The sequence below is a fragment of the Felis catus genome, chromosome D1 (assembly GCF_018350175.1).
Source record: "Felis catus isolate Fca126 chromosome D1, F.catus_Fca126_mat1.0, whole genome shotgun sequence".
Lineage (NCBI taxonomy): Eukaryota > Metazoa > Chordata > Mammalia > Carnivora > Felidae > Felis > Felis catus.
In genome coordinates this window covers 58,539,475-58,559,840 of record NC_058377.1, presented here as the reverse complement: position 1 = coordinate 58,559,840, position 20,366 = coordinate 58,539,475, and the positions used below count along the sequence as shown (strand labels likewise).

General features: G+C 54.0%; 1 protein-coding gene across 3 annotated transcripts in view; it reads left to right on the top strand.

The window, feature by feature from the left end:
* ARHGEF17 (Rho guanine nucleotide exchange factor 17) overlaps positions 1-13,568 on the top strand; it is a 58,295-nt gene extending 44,727 nt beyond the window's left edge. For 2 of the 3 annotated variants that reach the window (XM_045038770.1, XM_003992762.6), the window contains 18 exons: positions 2,048-2,164; positions 2,391-2,483; positions 2,706-2,882; positions 3,213-3,263; positions 3,515-3,624; positions 3,730-3,815; positions 5,612-5,730; positions 6,110-6,323; positions 6,850-6,923; positions 7,505-7,704; positions 7,865-8,163; positions 8,690-8,939; positions 9,213-9,299; positions 9,616-9,683; positions 9,975-10,123; positions 10,571-10,745; positions 10,860-11,129; positions 12,033-13,568. In XM_045038770.1, coding sequence (XP_044894705.1) covers positions 2,048-2,164; positions 2,391-2,483; positions 2,706-2,882; positions 3,213-3,263; positions 3,515-3,624; positions 3,730-3,815; positions 5,612-5,730; positions 6,110-6,323; positions 6,850-6,923; positions 7,505-7,704; positions 7,865-8,163; positions 8,690-8,939; positions 9,213-9,299; positions 9,616-9,683; positions 9,975-10,123; positions 10,571-10,745; positions 10,860-11,129; positions 12,033-12,229 — 2,736 coding nt within the window. In that variant the 3' untranslated portion in view covers positions 12,230-13,568. The remainder of the gene's footprint in view (positions 1-2,047; positions 2,165-2,390; positions 2,484-2,705; positions 2,883-3,212; positions 3,264-3,514; positions 3,625-3,729; positions 3,816-5,611; positions 5,731-6,109; positions 6,324-6,849; positions 6,924-7,504; positions 7,705-7,864; positions 8,164-8,689; positions 8,940-9,212; positions 9,300-9,615; positions 9,684-9,974; positions 10,124-10,570; positions 10,746-10,859; positions 11,130-12,032) is intronic. The other variant, XM_023239455.2, reaches the window with a different exon arrangement.
* The last annotated feature ends 6,798 nt before the right edge of the window (positions 13,569-20,366 follow it).

The following is a 20,366-nucleotide window of genomic DNA, read 5'->3' as shown; positions in this document are numbered from 1 at the left end:
GGCTCCTGGCTGGTCAGTCGGTAGAGCATGGGACCCTCGATCTCAGGGTCATAAGTTTGAGCCCCACATTGGGCATAGAGCCTACTTAAAAATAAAAGTTTAAATATGTTATGTATATCCATAAGTGTAGGAGAAAGGTGCAGTTATTCCCTCGAGTTCAAAGTTGACTCTGTGGCATAGATAAAAGTGACCAATCAAAGTCACAGTTAGTAAGTGGTGGAGGATTCAACTCCAGGAAATATGGCTCCAGCGTCCACACTCTACCCCACCCTGTGCTCCCTTTCACCACAAGCAGACTTCTGCCTGGGAGCTTTTCAGGATCCTACAATAGTGATTGGGACCTTAGAAAAGGTACTACCTTCAAAATTCAAAAAGAACTGTAAAAACAAAGCTGATAGGCACACCCGGGTGGCTCAGTTGGTAAAGCATGCAGCCCTAAATTTTGGCTCAGGTCATGATGTCACGGTTCTTCAGTTCGAATCCCAATGTAGGATTCTCTCTCTGCCCCCCCCCCCCCCCCCGGCTTACTCTCTCTCTCTCTCTCAAAATAAATAAATAAACTTAGAAAAAAGTAAAACTAATAAACATTTAATTCAATGTCTGTAAAACCATAACATGCCATTTTCTTTCATTGTTAAATTTAGTATTCATTTATACGAACTTACATTTGAAAAAACTTAAGTTACATTTTGTTATTTTGCCAGAATTCCCAAGAATGCATGATGATGACTGATAAATCGTAGCCAAACACAAACTAAATGGTTATTCAGAGCAAAATAATTTCAAAAGCAAAATTGTAAAAATCCTTCCAAGAATTGTACTCACAAAAAAAATATATTACCTATTTTTTCAGATGTGGGTGTTTTTTCATGTGTTTGTGATGATGTGGGTGGGCCTGTGCGTAAGAAGGTCTTAGAAGGTGCCTGCTGACCTGGAACTGATGTGGCAGGAATCTTGGCCCAGCAGTGATGGGACCCCAGTTGAGTGCTGACATCTCTAGGCTATCACTACCCTCAGTGTCACCAGGTTCCTCCGCTGTCTGGACTGTGATGCTGACCAGGGTCTGACTGGAGCAGAAGCCCTGGCCCCAGGGAGGGGTCAGCAGAGAATGCTCTGTGCCAGGATGGGGTAGGGGGTAGGGGCTAGAGGCTGTCTTCCTCTCCAGGTTGCTTCAGCCTGTGCCCTGTAGTACACCCGGGGTTGGGGAGGAGGACAGTCAGCACCTCAGAGACACAGGGATTTGTAGGCCCAGAGGGGCCAGAAACAAATACCACCACAGGTCACCTAGTCCATCCATGGTGCAGCTGAGACAGGAACTGGGATGTCCCAACTCCTAGCCAGGGCTTCTGACCAAGAACTTTCACATTTAGCCCAGCTGTCATCTGGCCAGTGGGTATTAGCCACCAGCTGTGTGCCTGCCCTGAGCAGGGCTTTACTGGATGGAATGGGTGTACCTATCTCTTTGCAGAGAGGAGACTTGTCCTGGGAGATCAAGGGAGGCCGGAGGCCAGGTATAGTTCCAGGAAGAGCCCTAATCAGGGCAGGGAGTGCTTCCTGGAGGAGGCACAGTTGGAGCTTAACGCTGAGGGTGGGTGAGATTTGGGTGCAGGAAGCGCATTCTGGTGAAGGAAATTACATAAGCAAAGGCCAAGCAGCTGGAATGAGTCTGTGTCACTCAGAGGACAGTGAGGAAGGAGACCTGCCTGGCTGGACTTGTTGGGGTTGGAGACCAAGGATGGAAATACCCAGTTAGAAATGGGAGAACCTGGTGTGGTGTCCTGGCAGGACACATCTAGGCATATGTACATCCATGACACGCAAACCATAGGTAATGCACACATGTGTGTGCAGGTATATGCACACACCCTGACCAGTCGCACCTACAACATGTACACATGACGTAGGAGCAAATGCCCAAGCCCTTAGAGACCATATTATGTCCAGTTGGAGGGAAAGGATGTTGGCTTGTGAATCATTGGAAACCAGGACAGGGTGAGGTGGAATAAGAGATACCTTGAAGGTCCACAACCTGCCTCTTCACCCACAGTTCTCCAAAGACGTCCTGGTCAACATCTATTCTGCCTACATTGATAACTTTCTCAATGCAAAGGATGCCGTGCGTGTGGCCAAGGAGGCGAGGCCTGCCTTTCTCAAGTTCCTGGAGGTACTGTGGGCTAGCTCAGGGGGATGGACATGACCCTCCTCGTGGACTAGCTTCGGTGGGGGATTGCTCAAGAGCTCCCAGCCTGGGCACCACAGCCTTAGTATGTGGGTCAGCCTTTGCTCTTGGGCTGGCCTGGAGGGGCTGGCTGGGCACCCATCCCTGGACATTCCCTTGTTTGCATGACAATCCTCACCTGGGTACCCATCCACCTTCTTTCTGGTTTCAGCAAAGCATGCGTGAGAACAAGGAGAAGCAGGCATTATCTGACCTCATGATCAAGCCTGTACAGCGGATCCCACGCTATGAGCTTCTGGTGAAGGTGGGCATGGGGTCCGTGGGCAGGGAGGCAAGGCCTGGAGGATGCAGGGGGCTCTGAGGCCCCCACTTGGTCAAGCCTGGCATCAGAGTCCCCAGGGGTTGGGTAGGAAAATAAGTCCTCTCTGGAATCCACCTACAGTCCCTCCGAGTCCAGCAGTCGGTGTGGGCCCCAGGGCCTGACAGGGGCAGCTAAGCAGGGGTCTGGTCCTCATTCCTACCCCAGGACCTCCTGAAGCACACACCTGAGGACCACCCAGACCACCCGCTCCTGCTGGATGCTCAGCGGAACATCAAACAGGTGGCTGAACGCATCAACAAGGGTGTGCGGAGTGCCGAGGAGGCAGAGCGACATGCCCGTGTGCTGCAGGAGATTGAGGCTCACATCGAGGGCATGGAGGATGTGAGTGCCATCCCACTCCACCCATGCCTTTGTTCCCGTCTGTGGTCACCTGAGGTCATCATGGTCACGTCCACATCCACAGCAGTGTCTGCAGTGTGTTTGCGTCCCTGTCTACCAGCGTCCCCACACATCTTTGTCCAAGTCCATGTCCTCTTCCATGCCGGTCTCTGGCCACATGTCCTGTGGCCTGACAGCACAGCATCAGGAGGAGGGATGGGATGTGCTTCTATGGCCTGGCACATGGAGTGGGACCAAGGGGTCGCCAGGATCTAGGAAGGAGATGGAATTAAGAATTGGCCTTCAAGATGCGTTGTCTCTCCTGCCCCACAGCTCCAAGGCCCTCTGCGGCGGTTCCTAAGGCAGGAGATGGTCATTGAAGTGGTAAGAAGTGGCCCGTTGTCTACCCACCTGTTCCCATCTCCCCACTTTGTTCATACTCCTGCTCATACCTGCCGCCCATGGGCCTGCCTGCTCTTCCCCACAACAGGAGTCCCGGGTCGAGTCCCAACTCTGCCTCTGCCTCTGGGAATCAGGGGCAGAGCCCTCACCCCTCTGTGGGCCTGGCTGTCCCCTTGGGCACTGTGGGCAGGAGGGTGGGCCTCTGGGCCTGAGTCCTGCCTCGGGCCCCACAGAAGGCAGTTGGTGGCAAGAAGGACCGGTCCCTCTTCCTGTTCACGGACCTCATTGTCTGCACCACCTTAAAGCGGAAGTCAGGCTCCCTGCGGCGTAGCTCCATGAGCCTGTGAGTGGCTGGGGTGGGGCTGGGCTCTGGCATGGGGGGAGCAGTTATCCCTCCCTGGGCCCCACTCCGCTGCCCAGGCCAGAGCACCCCATTGGCTCCCCACAGGTACACGGCAGCCAGCGTCATTGACACGGCCAGCAAGTACAAGCTGCTGTGGAAGCTGCCACTGGAAGATGCGGACATAATCAAAGGTGGGGCTGGCCCAGGCCTGCCCAGGGCTTCTGGGTGTTGGGGTCCTCCTCTAAGAAGCCCTCCTGGAGGGTTTGAGCTGTGGCCAGGCTGGCTGCCTATCCATCTGCTTTTCTGCTTTGGGGCCTCACTTTCCCATCCAGTAGAAGGCGGGTTGCATGTAGGATGGGTTTCCACAGAACCACACCAGACCCATCCGTGCAGATCACCTTTGACTGGGCAGGGACCTAACCTAGGCTGGAGCAGTACAGAGGCCACAGACGTGCCCTCCACCAGCCACTGACCACCGCACGAGCATCCCCTTAGGTGATGACACACTGCTCTGGTCCAGCAGTTTCACTCCCAGGGAGCAGGGCCTCACTCAAGTCAGTCCAAGCACAAGGCTGGTTGGAAAGATCTGTGTTGTTTGGGGCAGAGGCTGTCAGGAGCTGAGGTGGTTTCAAAGAGCTGCTCCTCCTGCTGTGTGTACGTGTGTGTGTGTGTCTCCATCTGTCTGTCTCTCTGTGGTTCTTCCTGTTCTCACTGCTCTCAGCTTTCTCTGCTTCCTCCTTCCTTCTAACTCCTGTGTTCCTTCATGGCCTGTTCTGCATCATGGCCTTTCTCCCTAGCTGCTCCAGGATCCGCAAGTCCCCTTGAGGGGGATGGTTGGTCTGGGATGGTGGCGTGGGCACCTCTGGACTGGCAGTCAGTTCAGGTCCAGGCTCTGCCCCTAGGCTCACCCGAGGTGGCCCCTGGGGTGAACCCAGGCCTGCCTCATGTGGGCTCCTGTGTAGGGATACAAGCCGATTATCGGTCCCGTTTGTCTCTTCTCACTGGAACACAGGCCAGTTGATAAAATGACTAGGTTAGGTGTCTACTTCTGATTCAATCAAGTATGGCTAGAGAGGGGCAGGGTCATATGGAAGAAAACACGGCTGTCCTGGCAATGAGGGTTATGGGGAGACAGTTTCCTTCAGAAGGAGTAGGAGAGGGGTGCCTGGGCTGCTCAGTTGGTTAAGTATTCGACCCTTAGTTTCGGCTCACTTCATGATCTCGTGGTTTGTGAGACAGCCCCGTGTCAGGCTCTGTGCTGCCGTTGTGGAGCCTGTTGGGATTCTCTTTCCCTCTGTCTCTCTGCTCCTTGTACCCCCCCCCCCCGCCCCGCAAATAAACAAACTTAAAAAAAAAAAAAAGAAGAAGGAGAAAACCCAAGCCTCAGCTTTTCTAAAACACTGCACTGCTGTCTACTCTGCCTATTTGTGGGTTACTGGTCCAGGGTATACACCCCCAGCCAGGCAGTGCAGGGTGTGGGGATGCTGAGTTGGCCTGTGGGGCCTGCTACTTGGCCCTGGTCAGGTATGGGATAGGACTAGAGAAATCCAGGGCATCAGCTCATTTTCCCTTCTTTGTGGGGGAATTGAGTCCCTTGGTCAGCAGATTTGAGCGCCTGAGGCTCTGGCTGCCCGGCTGACTCCCCTGTGGAGGCTACACCACACCACCGTGGCTTCCCGTGTCAGCAGGAGCCTGCATAAGCTGCAGAGCCGCCTGCTGTTTATTCTTTGTGCTCTTCCAGGGAGTTCTCCAAGGGACCAGCACCCTGGGCCAAGTGGCTCTGAATCAGGCCCACTTCCCTGTTCCTAGGCCTGCGGTTTCCCTGAGAGCTGCCTTTGTTCCTGGGGTCTTGGGGCTTACAAGCGCTCAGCTTGGCAGGCCACTCCCCATGCTGAACTGCAGACTGTGAGGGAGGAGAAGAGTGTCTGTCCACGCCTGACCTTGTCTGCCTCTGTATCTGCCCATGGCCCTCCTCTATTCCCACCAGGGGCATCCCAAGCCACCAATCGGGAGAACATCCAGAAGGCTATCAGCCGCCTAGACGAGGACCTGACCACTCTGGGCCAGATGAGCAAGCTTTCTGAGAACCTTGGTTTCCCCCACCAGGTCTGTGCCCTCTGTCTGAGGCTGGGGGAATGGGGCAGCGGGGGTTCCCAGACCCTACTGAGGGAGAGAGAGCAGCCTTTTCATTTGCCTGAGGAAGAGGTCAGTCATCTTTGTCACTTATTGGAAGGGGGAAATACAGCCTCACCCCAGCTGAGGGAAGTGATGTGTTCTAGGCCTAAGGGTGGAGGTACACCTCCGTCCCTAGCTGAGGGAGGAGAGAGGACCCATCATGTCTGTTGGGGGAGAATCCAGGCTACCTCCTCCAGGGGGGGAGACAGAGTCCCATTTTCTGTCTGAGGGGAGAGGCAGGTCCCCACTGGCATTCCCAGTAGGCTGTGGGGAGATGTCAGGGCCTGAGGCCTGGGTCCCCTCCCGGCAGAGCCTGGACGAAGCGCTGCGGGACCTTTCAGCTGCCATGCACCGGGACCTGTCAGAGAAGCAGGCGCTGTGCTACGCGCTTTCCTTCCCCCCTACCAAGCTGGAGCTGTGTACCACGAGGCCTGAGGGCACTGACTCCTTCATCTTCGAGTTCCCCCACCCTGACGCCCGCCTCGGCTTTGAGCAGGCGTTTGATGAAGCCAAGAGGAAGCTGGGTAAGCCAGGCCCATGCTGGCGTCCTCCTCCCAGCACCCCCAGGCAGTGGGCAGTACCTTGCCGCGGTCTGTGAGATCAGGAGCCAGAAGTCCCAAGACTGCTGTGTTCTGTGCTTCAGTGCCTGCTGGTGGGAGGGTGGACTGAGACTCCTACAGAGAAATGTGGGACTTTTCCAGGGCCTCCCCGGCAGGGAGGGAATTCCATGGATAGGGTGAGCTTAGGGTGGGGCGCTACTGTGGGAGTGGATGCCAGGACCCCTCTTCCTGCGCCCTACATACATACACTCTGAGCAGGCCTAGATCAGGGAAAGCTATTCATCAGGGTCCATGGCTTAGAAGATCCTTAGGGACCTCTAGGTCTACCTCCCACATTGTACAGATGGGAAAATTGAGGCCAGGGACAAGCAGGACATATCCTACAGCCCCCTCCTTCTCCCTTGAGAGACCCCGAGGAGCAGGGGAGGAAGGGAAATGAGCAAAAGCAAGGTGGATGCTAAGCAGTGTCTTTTTGTCCATCTCCCTACAGCATCCAGCAAAAGCTGTCTAGACCCTGAGTTCCTGAAGGCCATCCCCATCATGAAAACCCGCAGTGGCATGCAGGTACGTGTATGTGCCTGGGTCACGTGGGTGCACGTATTCAAAGCCAGCACATGTTCATGTGTTTTTGTTTTGTGTACAGCGTTATGTACATGCCTTGAACATTGTGGTTGCCCTCTGTGTCTTGGAGCCTACAATTCTGCACATGCATGTGAATACTATATATGTGTCACACGCATATGGGTATGGCCATGCATGTCTATATGTGTGCATGGGGACAAAGGCTATGTGATTAGCATGAAGCTGTCTAATTTATGTGCTTGTATGAGTTTGCCTACCTATGGACAGAGGTTACTATTTTTCACATTTGTTACCCACATAGATATGTGAGCATATTTGGGGTTTATATGTGCATGGATGTATGTGTACATGAATGGATGATACTTCTATCACACAGGCATACGTGCATTTGATGTGTAGAATATCACGTGTGTGTGTGTGTGTGCGCACGTGTACTCAGAGGGGTGTACTGGGAATTCACGCACACCCACGCAGGGCCACCTCCCTCCATTCTGCTGGTCAGCCTGGAAAGTTGGCAATAATTCCTTCATTCACCTTCCCCTGTCCATTGGTGTCTTCTGCAGTTCTCGTGTGCAGCTCCGACCCTGAGCAGCTGTCCCGAGCCCATGCCCGAAGTGTGGGTGTGCAACAGCGATGGCTACGTGGGCCAGGTATGCTTGCTGAGCCTGCGTGCTGAGCCCGACGTGGAGGCTTGCATCGCCGTCTGCTCCGCCCGCATCCTCTGCATTGGGGCGGTGCCCGGCCTGCAGCGCCGCAGCCACAGGTGAGGCCTGGGGCTGTGCGCGGGCCAGCAGGCCAGAGTCCCTGTCCTTTACCCCTACGTGGCTGCAGGTGTGGATGGGGTTGGGCCTAGTGGGCTTGTGGACCAGTGGGGCAGGGCCTTGGCTCCTGGAGGTTCTCATCCCTGCTCCTACATCTCACAGGGACCAGCCTGCCTCACTGAGGAATCCCCCAGAGACGGCACTGGAGACCCCCGGTCCAGAACTGGACGTTGAGGCTGCGGACGAAGAAGCAGCGACGCTGGCAGAGCCAGGGCCCCAGCCCTGCCTGCACATCTCCATTGCAGGTTCGGGGCTGGAGATGGCACCAGGCCCCGCCGAAGGGGACACTCGCCCAGAATTGGTGCCCTTTGACAGCGACTCTGATGATGAGTCTTCGCCCAGCCCCTCGGGAACCCTGCAGAGCCAAGCCAGCCGGTCCACTATCTCCTCTAGCTTTGGCAGTGAGTGCCCAGTTTGGGGCTGTCAGGCAGGGTGGACTGCGCAGAGGAGGGGGCAGCACAGCAGGTACTGATGGGTGAGGAGGGACCAGCATAGGCAAAGGCGTGGATTCAAGTCTCAGGAGGTCAGCATGCAGAGCAGTGGGAGCCAGCGAGGTGGGCGGGGGCTGTGACACCAAAGACCCAAGGGCAATAGGACAGTCAGGCCAGATCCTACACATCATGAAATGCTCGGTCAAGTAGGGAAGATGGAGTAAGGGGTAGAATGGCCGATCCCCCTGTCCACGATGTGCTGGTGGATTGGAGTGGGACAGCTTAGGACTAACAGCCCGTAGCACTAGACTGTCAGTGAGCAGAATGACAAGGCCTGAGCTATGCAGAGGCTGCCGGGACAGGAGAACAGCTATGGAAGGCCCTCAAGAGGGACATGGCCAGAAGGGATGCACTGAGGAGAGATGGAGATCTAGAAAGATACCAGGTTTGGGCCTGGCAGAGGTGGAATGGAGGCAGAGACCTTTGTCTCCCTCAGATGAGGAGACCCCAAGCTCCAAGGAGGCCACGGCAGAGACGACCAGTTCAGAGGAAGAGCAGGAGCCTGGCTTCCTGCCACTGTCTGGCTCCTTTGGACCTGGCGGTCCCTGCAGTACCAGCCCAATGGATGGGAGAGCCCTTCGCCGCTCCAGCCGTGGCTCCTTTACCCGGGGCAGCCTTGAGGACCTGCTGAGTGTTGACCCTGAGGCCTACCAGAGCTCTGTGTGGCTGGGCACTGAGGATGGCTGGTAAGGTCAGGAGAGGGGCTGGGGACACTGAGCTCTGCTTTGGAAATCATGTGGTATCCTGAAGCGGAAGCAGGAGGACTTTGGGTCAGACCTCAGGAGTACTGGCAGCCAGGGCTGCCAGTGAGTCTGAGATCCATAGGGCGGCTCTTGGATCTCAGTGTTTTGGGCAGGCACCTGGCAGGAAGGAGATGGGGGGGGAGACAGAGGTGGAGGGATACTTCAGGGGCTGGTGTGTGCAAGCATTTGTCACAGGTGCACACCCCTGATCCACAGTGTCCACGTGTACCAGTCCTCCGACAGCATCCGTGATCGCAGGAACAGCATGAAGCTTCAGCATGCGGCCTCTGTGACCTGCATCCTGTAAGGCCCTTGGGTAGTCCTCCTAGTCCAGACCCTTCTACACATGCAGATTTCCTGCTCTTCACCCAGGTCTCCCTGCTCGACTGGCCCCTCCTTTCTGTAGAGGCTGGAGGCCAGGGGCTTGGCCCTAGGCTAGCTGTGCCTTTCACATACTCTTTGACTATGAGCCAGTCCTACCCCTTCCTAGCCTCAGGCTTCCCTGCCTGGAGGGGTGGTCTCTCGGGAACCATAGCCATTCTGTCTACGATGCTTTGGCCCAAGGTAACCTCCTCTGGCCTCCTGAAACCCCTGACTCCTCCTTCTTTTCCCTGCCTAGGTATCTGAATAACCAGGTGTTTGTGTCTCTGGCCAATGGAGAACTTGTGGTCTACCAAAGAGAAGCAGGTGGGAACCCACCCCTCCCCCACCCCCCACGAGCCCCTTGCTGGTGTTGGCACTGTCTTCTGAGCACAGGTGGGGCCTTGGGGCCATGAGTCTGAAGATGTGGCTTTGGGGAACTCTCAGGCCCTCTCTGGGCCTTGGTGTCCTTGTGTATAAATGAGGACACCATTTCATTTCATTTCATTTCATTTCATTTCATTTCATTTCATTTCATTTCATTTCATTTCAGGGTGTGGGGGTAATGCAATAGTGGACTGAATTTACTCTGTTTTCTTTATCCCACTCCCACTCCAGGCCATTTCTGGGACCCCCAGAACTTCAAGTCAGTGACCCTGGGTTCTCAGGGGAGCCCCATCACCAAGATGGTGTCTGTGGGTGGGCGTCTGTGGTGTGGCTGCCAGAACCGAATCCTTGTCCTGAGCCCTGACACACTGCAACTGGAGGTAGCAGTGGGGAGTGGGGCGGGGGGGGGGGGTAGTGGGGACACGATTGGTGATTTGAGGTGAGCCTGACTCATGAAAGTGAGAGATGAGACCATAGGGGCGATAAGAAAGCCTCCATCTGTCCAGGGAGAGCCCAATGATTGATCTGAAAACCTTTCAAGCTCTAAAATTCTCTGATCATGGAGTCATGGAGTTTCATGGGGAAAGGCAGCTCCATTTGAATTTCTGAGGATTGAGTCGGGGCTTCAGTGAAGCCAAGCTTTGATAGGTTGGTCATCTAGACCAAGGAGGAAGGCTGCCTTTGCTGTCAGTCCAGGTGGCTTTCTGGAGAGGTTTAGTGGCAGCTGTAAGGGATGAGGGGGGCACTGGTGAAGCACAAGGCAGGAAGGGGCAGAGAAGGCAAGCCTGCCGGTCACCCACCTGCGCTCTACTTGTCTCCCCAACCAGCACACGTTCTATGTGGGGCAGGATTCCAGCCGCAGCGTGGCTTGCATGGTGGACTCCAGCCTGGGTGTGTGGGTGACATTGAAGGGTAGTGCCCACGTGTGTCTCTACCATCCAGACACTTTTGAGCAGCTGGCAGAGGTAGACGTCACACCTCCCGTGCACAGGATGCTGGCAGGTACTGACCTCAGTCCACCACTACCCCTTCCCTTGGAGCCTTTCTGCCCCATCATTGAGGAAGCTGAGCCAGGGCGAGAATTCGGCCTCAGCTCTCGTCTCTCTTGCACCCTAGGCTCGGACGCCATCATCCGGCAGCACAAGGCTGCCTGCCTGAGGATCACAGCGCTGTTGGTGTGTGAAGAGCTGCTGTGGGTGGGCACCAGTGCCGGCGTCGTGCTCACCATGCCCACCTCGCCCAGTACCGTCAGCTGCCCGCGAGCGCCCCTTAGCCCCGCTGGCCTAGGCCAGGGACACACCGGCCACGTCCGCTTCTTGGCTGCAGTCCAGCTGCCAGACGGCTTCAACCTGCTCTGCTCAACCCCACCACCTCCCCCAGACACGGGTAGGTTTGTGCATCCTACCAATCCAGGGATCCTGGGATCCTCTTCAGTCTCTTAAGACTCCCCCATCCTGCCAGAAGAGGTTTAAGAGGGAAGAAGAGTGTAATACAGAGCTGGAAATGGCATAGATGATGGGAAATAGGCTCTAGAAACCCCAAAATAACTCCTCCTAGGATAGGGTGTGTGTGTAAAACTCTATCTAGAAGTGTCACGGTAGACAGGGAGTGAACTGTAAGAACTATAACCCAAGAATTAGACTATGGCACCGCAAGGGATGTATATGGCAGGAGATGAAAGAGGACTAGAGATGATGTCTGGGGCAGAAAGTGGAGTCAGGAAGTGATGTGCAGAGCGGGAAATAGAAATGGCACCAGTAAGTAGAACACAAATGGTAGATAAGACAGAAGTGGCCTATGAGAATTAGAAAGTGAAATGTATTAGGAAATGATGTACATCAAGGAGGCTACAATTAGCCAAGTCTTGCTTTGACCGGGCAGGAAACCATATTCCCAAGAGGAAGTGGCAGTGGGAATCGGGAAGCAGGGAAGCCTCGGGCAGGAGTGGTCTGTGTCCAGAGAAGACCTAAGCTCCCTAGCCGAGAAAGGGCTGTTGGAAGCAGGAAGTGGTATGAGGAGGACAGTGCATGTGCAGTAACTGAGAGAAAGTGGTGTGGCCCTGGGAACCTATGCCGCTCTTACTAGAAAGTACAGATAGAGGTAAGTTGTGTGACTGCCAAGAAGTGGGCATTTCTTTTCAAACAAGGAGTTCTTGGCTAACAGGAAGTAGGATCCCCTCAGGAAGTGTACCTGTCTCTGTTCCTTGTCTTCTGGGGTGCAGGCCTTTAGGGGACAGTACAGCCACCAGTCGCCCCCCAGGCTAACGGATCCTCTCCCTCCACTCCCAAGGCCCTGAGAAGCTTCCATCCCTGGAGCACCGGGACTCCCCTCGGCACCGAGGACCTGCCTCAGCCAGGCCTAAAATGCTGGTTATCAGTGGAGGTGACGGCTATGAGGACTTCCGACTCAGCAGTGGGGGTGGTGGCAGCAGCGAGACTGTGGGCCGAGATGATAGCACAAACCACCTCCTCCTATGGAGGGTGTGACCCTGTCCACTGTGGCCCAGGACTTGCCCGCCCACTTGCCCTCAACCTGCTTGCCTCTTCCTAGCCCACGTGCAGACTCTGACTGGGAGTGTCCCACCAGGGGCTCACCTGTGACTGTGTGGGCTCCCTCCTATCCCTGAGGAAGTATTACTGATGGAACACCTGCTGGCCAGTGGGCCAAGGCCTTTCCCAACCCTCTGGCTGCTGCGGTGTTCCCAGTCATGATTGGGGTGGGGTAGGGGGCACGTGGGCTGCCCAGGACCTCTGTCCCTGGAGCTTCTACCAAAGACACAGCCGGGCCTGGACCCCATGGGGCTAGGGAGGGCCATGTGCAATATTTGGAGGGTTTTCTGGGGACAGTGGGAGGGCTGGGGCAGAATCCTTTCCCATGTACAGTATTTATGTTCCTTTTTAGATGTGTACCTTCCCAAGCACTTATTTATGCAATGACCTGGGCAGGGGGTGATTTGAAGAAATAACAGAAGGGAAAAAACCCTATATCTGCTCTGGGGGCCACCTAGGACCCTAAGCAAGCCTTCCTGGAAGGACCAATCCCCCCACCATTACATACTTGCACGCATGTGTGCACACACAGACACACACACACACACACACACTGCATGTTCAGGGCACTAAAACATTGCCTCTTCACATATACTTTCCACGGCCTTGTCCTGATTGGGCTGCCCTCCGGTATCCAGAGCCAAGGACCAAGTACCCTCAGTCATCCAGAACAAGATGATGACTGCTGGGGGCAGTGACTCCCATCTGGGGGCCTCCCCAGGCCTTGGTATTTCCTAACTTCTTGGCAGTGCCTTTAGTCATTTCCAAATTTGGTAACACTGATGGGGACGTGGGCAAGGCTCTCTCCTGGCCTGAGCAGGGAAGAGGAAAGGGCCCCTGCTCTCCATAAAGTTGCCTCCCCAGCCCCTGTGTCTCATGCACTGGCACGTATGGTCACCTTAGGAGTGTGGGCCTAAGAGCCCCGTCACTCTGACCACTGAGTCCCTCTCTTCACACCCTTCCTGCCAGGGCAGCCCCTCCAGGAAGAATGCCCAGAGCTGAGGGGCTGGACATGGCCTCATCAACTGGGAACCACTTGAGGGCAGCCTCTTCTCTGCCCCCTGGACTGCAGGAGCCAGTCTGACCCCCAGCCCCCTTGCTTCTTCAGCTACAGCTCCAAAGGTCTGGTTTCAGATGGGGTTTGTTTGGTTCTGTTTTTGTTTGGGGTGCGTGGGTCATTGCGGTCTTAGATTATGTTTCTCTTGCTACCAAACAGTCATGTATTAACTTTCCTTGGATGATGAATTTTAAAGAGTCAATAAATAGAAACACCAAATGATTGCTCCCCATCAGTGGCATAGTGGCCTCCAGCCAGCAACCTCGGGGCTCCCCATCTGATGGGCCTCCCAACACCTGCTCACTTGAGCAGAAGGGAGGGCTTGGAGACCCAGAAGGGTGCTGGGATGCAAAGGCTGCCCCTTGCTGTGTTATCCTAGGCAAGTCACTGCCCCTGTGGGGGCTATAGTTCTTTCATCAGGAAAACAAGGGCTTATGCCAGTTCACTGCTTTGTAACCAGGGCTACGTGTCAGAATCCCTTACAGGCCACATGTGTAAACAGGAAGCGTGATACATAATTGTCCATGTAAGTATACATTCCCAGGCTCCCTACAGCTTCTCAGTCATTGGATCTGGGATGAGGCTTGGGAATCTGAAGCTGACCCAGGCAGTAAGTAAAAAGCTAGGCGACCAGGGAGCCTATACAGCTCCTCCAGGAAACGGTGTTCTCTGCAGCAAAGCCTCATGTGAGGCTGGGGATTCTGACAGAAGCTAGGGTGATTTCAGGTTTTAGAGCAAGGGTAGAATCCAAGTCTGTCTGATTTCTGGTCCAAAACAGTATGTCATTAAAGTAGACATAAAAATGCAGGGGCGCCTGGGTGGCTCAGTCAGTTGAACGTCTGGCTTTGGCTCAGGTCATGATCTCACAGATTGAGAGTTTGAGCCCAGTGTCAGAGTTGCTGCTGTCAGCATGGATCCTGCTTCGGATCCTCTGTCCCCTCTCTCTCTGCCCCTCCTCCACTGGTGCTATCTAGAAAGAAAGAAAGAGGGAGAAAGAGAAAGAAAGGAAGAAAGAAAAAGAAAGAAAGAAAAAGGAAAAGAGAAAAAGAATACAGAGGCCAAACCCATGGGGCCGGCCAGTCCACACAGCAGATCTCTTCCCACCAGGGTACACCCACGGGGCTGAAGATGACGACCACTTGCGAAGGGCAGAGCATGCCCCAGCTCTGCTGAACTCGTTGGAACGTTTTCCAACCTAAGTGATTAACACTTTACACATACCAGTTGCTGAAGGGGGAATGCAGGTTCATGCTTTGCAAACTGGTATACACATATCTCGGGTCTGCTGGGCCCTCGAGGCCACAGGACACGCATGGAACACCTCCCTGCAGCATCACTTCACTTGGAAGATCTGGGAAGGAGGGGATTATATTAAACACACATATTCCAGGGTAAAAGGCAACGTTTGTGTGGAATTCATGGTGCAACAAAGCAGAAAGAACACAGACTTTGCAGCTGGACAGAAATCTTGACTTTACCACTAACTAGCTATGTGACTTTGAATGACTTGTGTCCCCTGTGAGCCTTCATTTCCTCATTTGTAAAATGGGGCCATTAATCCTTTCCCCCCACAAAGAAGAGATTTGTTCTGCCCTGAAGTAAGAGGGGGGCTAGTTAATGGAAAGGGGAACTGGCAGTAAATAGTTTTCAGCACAGTGGCCCACATTTTGGCACTCCATCTCTGGACACTTGGCCTCTTCACCTTGAGACTCTGGTTCCTCCCTTGCTGCCAGATGGCTGCTGTTCTCACTGCTTCACAGCTTCTGTGGCCTTGGGGCCTCTTCACCTCAACATAGGGGTCCTGGTCAGACTTCAGTTCTGGCATTGGATACCCAAGGCCGGATTCTCAGCATGTTCCCAGCTCAAGTACCTTAGTAGGACTGGGTCAGGCCCAGCCCACTGTTACCGAGGAGGCCACATCCCAGGGCATTGGTCAGCCTGTGGACAGGTGTTTATGCCTGAGCCAGTCAGCTGTGGGGAGGGAGGTCCTAGGATGAATAGTTATCAGGCCTCAGGCCCAGGGGAGGGTCCTAGAAGAATTGGCTCCTCTGAAGCAGTAGTTCTCAACCTTGGCTGCACATTATAATCACCTGAGGGGCCCGGCCCATATCCCAGGCCAATTAAGTCAGAATTCTGAGTGTAGGACCCAGGTATCAGTATTTTCCAAGGGAACTGGATTGAAGTCTAATGTTTGTACAAAGAAGTACACAGTTGTTAGTGTGTAGCTTGATGAATTTTCATAATGTAAATACACCCGGATCAAAAAACCGAGTATTTGTCAGCCTGAAAACTTCCCAAATGTCCCCTCTGAGTCTATCCTCCAAGAGTAACTGTCTTAGGACACCATGTTTTAATTTCACCAGCTGAGGTGGAGAACCAGTACTTTAAAGGGTATGGCCATGGCTGGCCATTGGGGTCGGAAGAAGTGGGGCTTAGGTTTGGTATGAAGAGAGCACAGCTTGAGGCAAGGCAAGCAGGGGAGGGGGGCCAGCTGGAGTGAGGAGTCCATGGTGTAGGCCCAGCTGGAGCAGAGGAAGAGGTAAGGGAAGCCAGAACGTGAGCTCTATGAAAAGGGACTTCAGTTTGTTTTTTTGCTCCATCCCTAGGCTGCCTGCAGTACCTGACACGCAGTAGATGCTCAATAAATATTTGCTGAATTAAATCTGGAGAATTCAGTTAGGGTCTCCTTCTAGGTCTTTTTTTTTTTTTAATTTTTTTTAACGTTTATTTATTTTTGAGACAGAGACAGAGCATGAACGGGGGAGGGGCAGAGAGAGAGGGAGACACAGAATCAAAAGCAGGCTCCAGGCTCTGAACCATCAGCCCAGAGCCCGACGCGGGGCTCAAACTCACAAACCGTGAGATCGTGACCTGAGCTGAAGTCGGATGCTTAACCGACTGAGCCACCCAGGTGCCCTCCTTCTAGGTCTTAAATATCACAAAACAATAACCCCAGCTCCCAGTTATTGTTTACTACAAGTCCGGAGCATGGACCATCTCAATCCTCAGAATGGTCCCGGGAAGTTGGTACCATTATTATTCTCTTTCTTCAGATGAGGAAACTGAGGTTCAGAGAAGTTAAATGCCTTCCTCAAGGTCACCAGTCTGCTAAGTGGTACAGCCTGGATTCACATGCGATCTGTCTGCTCAGGTCTCTGAGGCTCAGGGAAGAGAAGAGGGGAAGTCACATGGAGTGGCTGGAGGACAGGAGAGACAGAGCCTGAGCAGCCAGAGCCACATCCAATCACTCATGAGGTGTCTGGCTCAAGTTCCTTAAACCAGCCCTGGGTGGGGTGTTCTGACCTCAGAGGACAAGAGAGAGCCATCTCTTCTCCAAAGGGATTCTCCAAGTGGTTCCTTGGGCTAGGGACAGAGGGCAGGGTTTAGCTAGACATCTACCTCAGGGGGAAGATGAGGCAAGGAGAGGGATAGGGACTTATTTCAGATCATACAGCAAGGCAGCATTGAGGCTGGGGGGTGGGGTGGGAGTGGAAGCTGGGTGGGTGTAGAGGACAGCCCAGGCAGGAAGGTTTCCTGTGATCAGAACAGTCAGAGAATGACCCTTAGAACCCCTGAAGCACAGAACTAAATTAGCTGGTCTTCAGGGGCCCCGTCATATGCCTTGAACTGGGGCTAGCAATAATCTGCAGGTCCAGAAGACTTGGTGAAGGGACAGCAAATTTGGCTAAGGCAAATTAGACATTTTGGGTAGAGACTGAGGAGGAGATAGGGGACTCAGATGTCCGAACTCAAGCCTCAGCCCTCGCCTCCTTCACTGTGTGACCCCAGGCAAGTGTCTGCCCTCTCCGGACCCAAATGACCTCTATGAGACCTTCACATATTTTGCATGCCTGCCAAACACCAATTCTCTCTTCTGTCCTCATAGACCTTAAGCCACAGGCCGGGTTGCAGGAAGCAGCAAGGGGAAGTGCTATTTTGGGCCCATTATGGCCAAAGAGGAGTCCTGCCTGGCAAAGGCAAGTGAACAGGCATCCTAAGCTGGATCAGGGATAGATTGCAGGACTGAACTGAGGAGGTGGATATAGAGCAGGTATCAGGGACAAGTAGGGGCAGAGCCCAGATTCCAGGGTGTGGGGATGACACAGGGCAAACACTGAGGATGCAGGAGGAGAGGGAGCAGATAGGGGTTCTGAGCCTGGAAGGGGTTCTTCTTTCTAGAAGAAGCTGCTACCGCTGACAATGGGGTTTCAATAGATCCTCACAACACCCTGGGCTGGGGAGCTTGCTCTCAGAGAGGTAAAGTCACTTGCTTAAGTGACACAGTCTGGCAATGGCAGAACTGAGACTTGACCTCTTTCTGTGCGACACCAAAACCTAACCCCAGTGGGATTTCAAACCCATGTCAGGGTCTAGACCTAAATTCGGACTGAATCTAGCTCTCGGGCCCAGCAGCCTCAGCTCAGTTTCTGCCCTGCCCCAGGCTGAGCCGCACCCACCCTGGCGTCCTAGCCTCAGTTCCTCCTTGCACCTCCCCATGGAGCTAAGGCACAGACATAGGGGGCAGCCCGCCCTTAGAGGGGTAGGACTTGGCCAGTTGGGGATTAGCCAAGTGCAGAGCATTGAAATTTTTTAAAAAGATTTTTTTTTAATTTTTAAGTAATTTCTATAACCAGTGTGGGGCTCCAGTTTACAACCCAGAGATCAAGAGTCGCATGTTCCACTGACTGAGCCAGCCAGGCACCCCTAGAGCACTGAAATTTAAGTCGGAGCCCCCAGCATTCCTCCTCCTTTGTATTTCCATGTTAAAATTCCAGTGCAGCCAGCAGAGGGCGCTACCACTTCTGGTCCGCAACCCAGAGACTGACATCTGCTCAGGTTCCTTGCAAACAACTGCATCCCATGCCTCTGATCCTTTGGGACAGGGTCCCCACTGCAGGCAGGGCCTCAGTGGGACATGGAGCTCATGACTGTGCCTCTGGAGCACCATCGCAGCTCATCCTGGTTTACTGGAGCATGTGCTGTGCCACCTAAGATGAGGTGCTGGCTTTCTCTGGGCTCACTTCCTCAGCTGCACCATAACAGGTTCAAATGAGATGGTCTCTGAGGTCCCTAAGTGCAGGGATTGTAATGCTAAGATTTCGCAGGTTCATGTGAGATGCCAGGAGTTTTAAAAGCCTGTGATTGTGAGAGTCCTTTGTTCTCAAGCCTGTGGCTGTCCAAGCTCTATAAAAAGCCTATCTAAATCTCTCCTGTGGCCTCCATAACTCTTTCTCTGTCTCCTCACTAGATGCTTCCAGATTCTTGAGCAGGGTCCCATCTGTAGCTCATTGTGGTTCAGGAGTCAGAGCTGGTAGTAAATAACAGTTAGGCTCCCTCATAACCTGAGGGTGCGGGGGTGGGATGTGTGTGGTCTGTGGCTCCAGGAGACCCAACTCCACGGAGATGCAACCTGAGAGCCCAAAGTTGCCAACCAGAGTCCCCAAAGCCACAAGAGAGACCACATCAGCCCCACCATTCCTGATCTTTCCTCCTGGCTCAGGTTGCTGCTGCCCACCCTTAGCACTCAGACAGGTGGGGCAGATCACCTCCTCCCACAGAGAACCGGAACGACCTTCAGGTAACAAGTTTGGCACCCAGATTTTCAGATGGGGAAACTGAGTCTGGGGAGGGATTTGACCAAAGCCTCACAGAGAGCCGGCAGTAGGTGTAGACCCTCTGTAAGATGTCTGATTAATAGCCTATGCTCCTTGACCAAAAAGCATATCCTCATGTAATCTATTAAGTGGCACGTGACATGCCACCATTTGAACTCCAGAACTTGGAACTCAGGTATAGAAGGTCCTCTTACAAAGAAAACATTTTCAGGAACAGAGGGCCTCTTGGGCTACTCTCATCGCCTCACCAGGTGCCAGCATGGATCCTCTCTGGGCTCCCCCCACCCCATGGGCTTGGATCTGAGATATTCGACCCTAGGACCACCCTTGCCCTAGCCCTGAGGGGTGTCCATTGAGATGTGAGGGGGATGGGGCTATGATCCTGATATCAGTCACCTGGAGCTCTTCACCTACAACCTGGGCAAGGCCCAGGGAAATGGAAACTCTTCCCCTCCCCCTCTCCCTCTGCAGGTGTCCAGTTCTCCTCTGAGAATCTCCTGGACCCTGGGGACCTGACCTTCCCCACCCCCTCACCCTACAGCTCAGGTTCTAGGACTCAGTTTTAGAATTCTCCACCTCTCCCCACAATCTATCCCCAATAGACTTATTTACCTTCCTTTACCTCTGTCATGGGCTGTGATTATCTCTTTCCCAGCCCGCCTCTGCCCCCAACATGAGGCCCTCCGTGCTGTGTGCATCTTCTCCCAGCCCTGCTGTCCTGGGAGGACCGCCTGGGATCCCCTCAATAGTACTGAGTGGGGGAAACTCTGCCTGCTGAGCTGCTGCCTCCAGTCCTGGCCCACCATATTGCACAACTCCAGAGGGCACAATTCACAGAGCTGGGAATACAATGTGAATAGTGTCCTGGAGTCCCTAGTCCCTGCCTAACTGGGCACCCAGATAGCTGGCAATGGGAATTGGCAGGGTGGGGCAGCTGGTGGTAGGGAAGAGAGAACACTGTGTCATCTGTCCCGTTGGAAGGAGACACTCACTATCTTGTCAGAGAGGGGTGGGGTGGGGTAGGGTGGGGAATGGGGACAGGAAAGGTCTCTGGAGGAAGGCGCTTTGGGTTGCGCCCTGAGGCATGTGTAGATCACTACGTGTACCTCCATTATAGATTCACTTTCACTTGGACTTTCCTCAACAAGCTAGCACTTCCAGGGACCGACCTGGGCCTCATCAACAAAGTGAGGTCGTTCTCCCTGGTTGCCAATTTCCAGGAGGAAAACAAGACCCAAGAAGGGGTGGCGGTGGTCCTGCCTGAACCGGCAATTGTGACAGGACCCGGGGTAGCATCCAAGTCTCCAGACTGTGTTGCATCGCGCAACCCCTTCTTTCTTGGTTTGGAGTCCGGGAGAGGTGGATCCAAGAAGCCTCTTCCCTCGCAGCCCCCTGCAGTTCC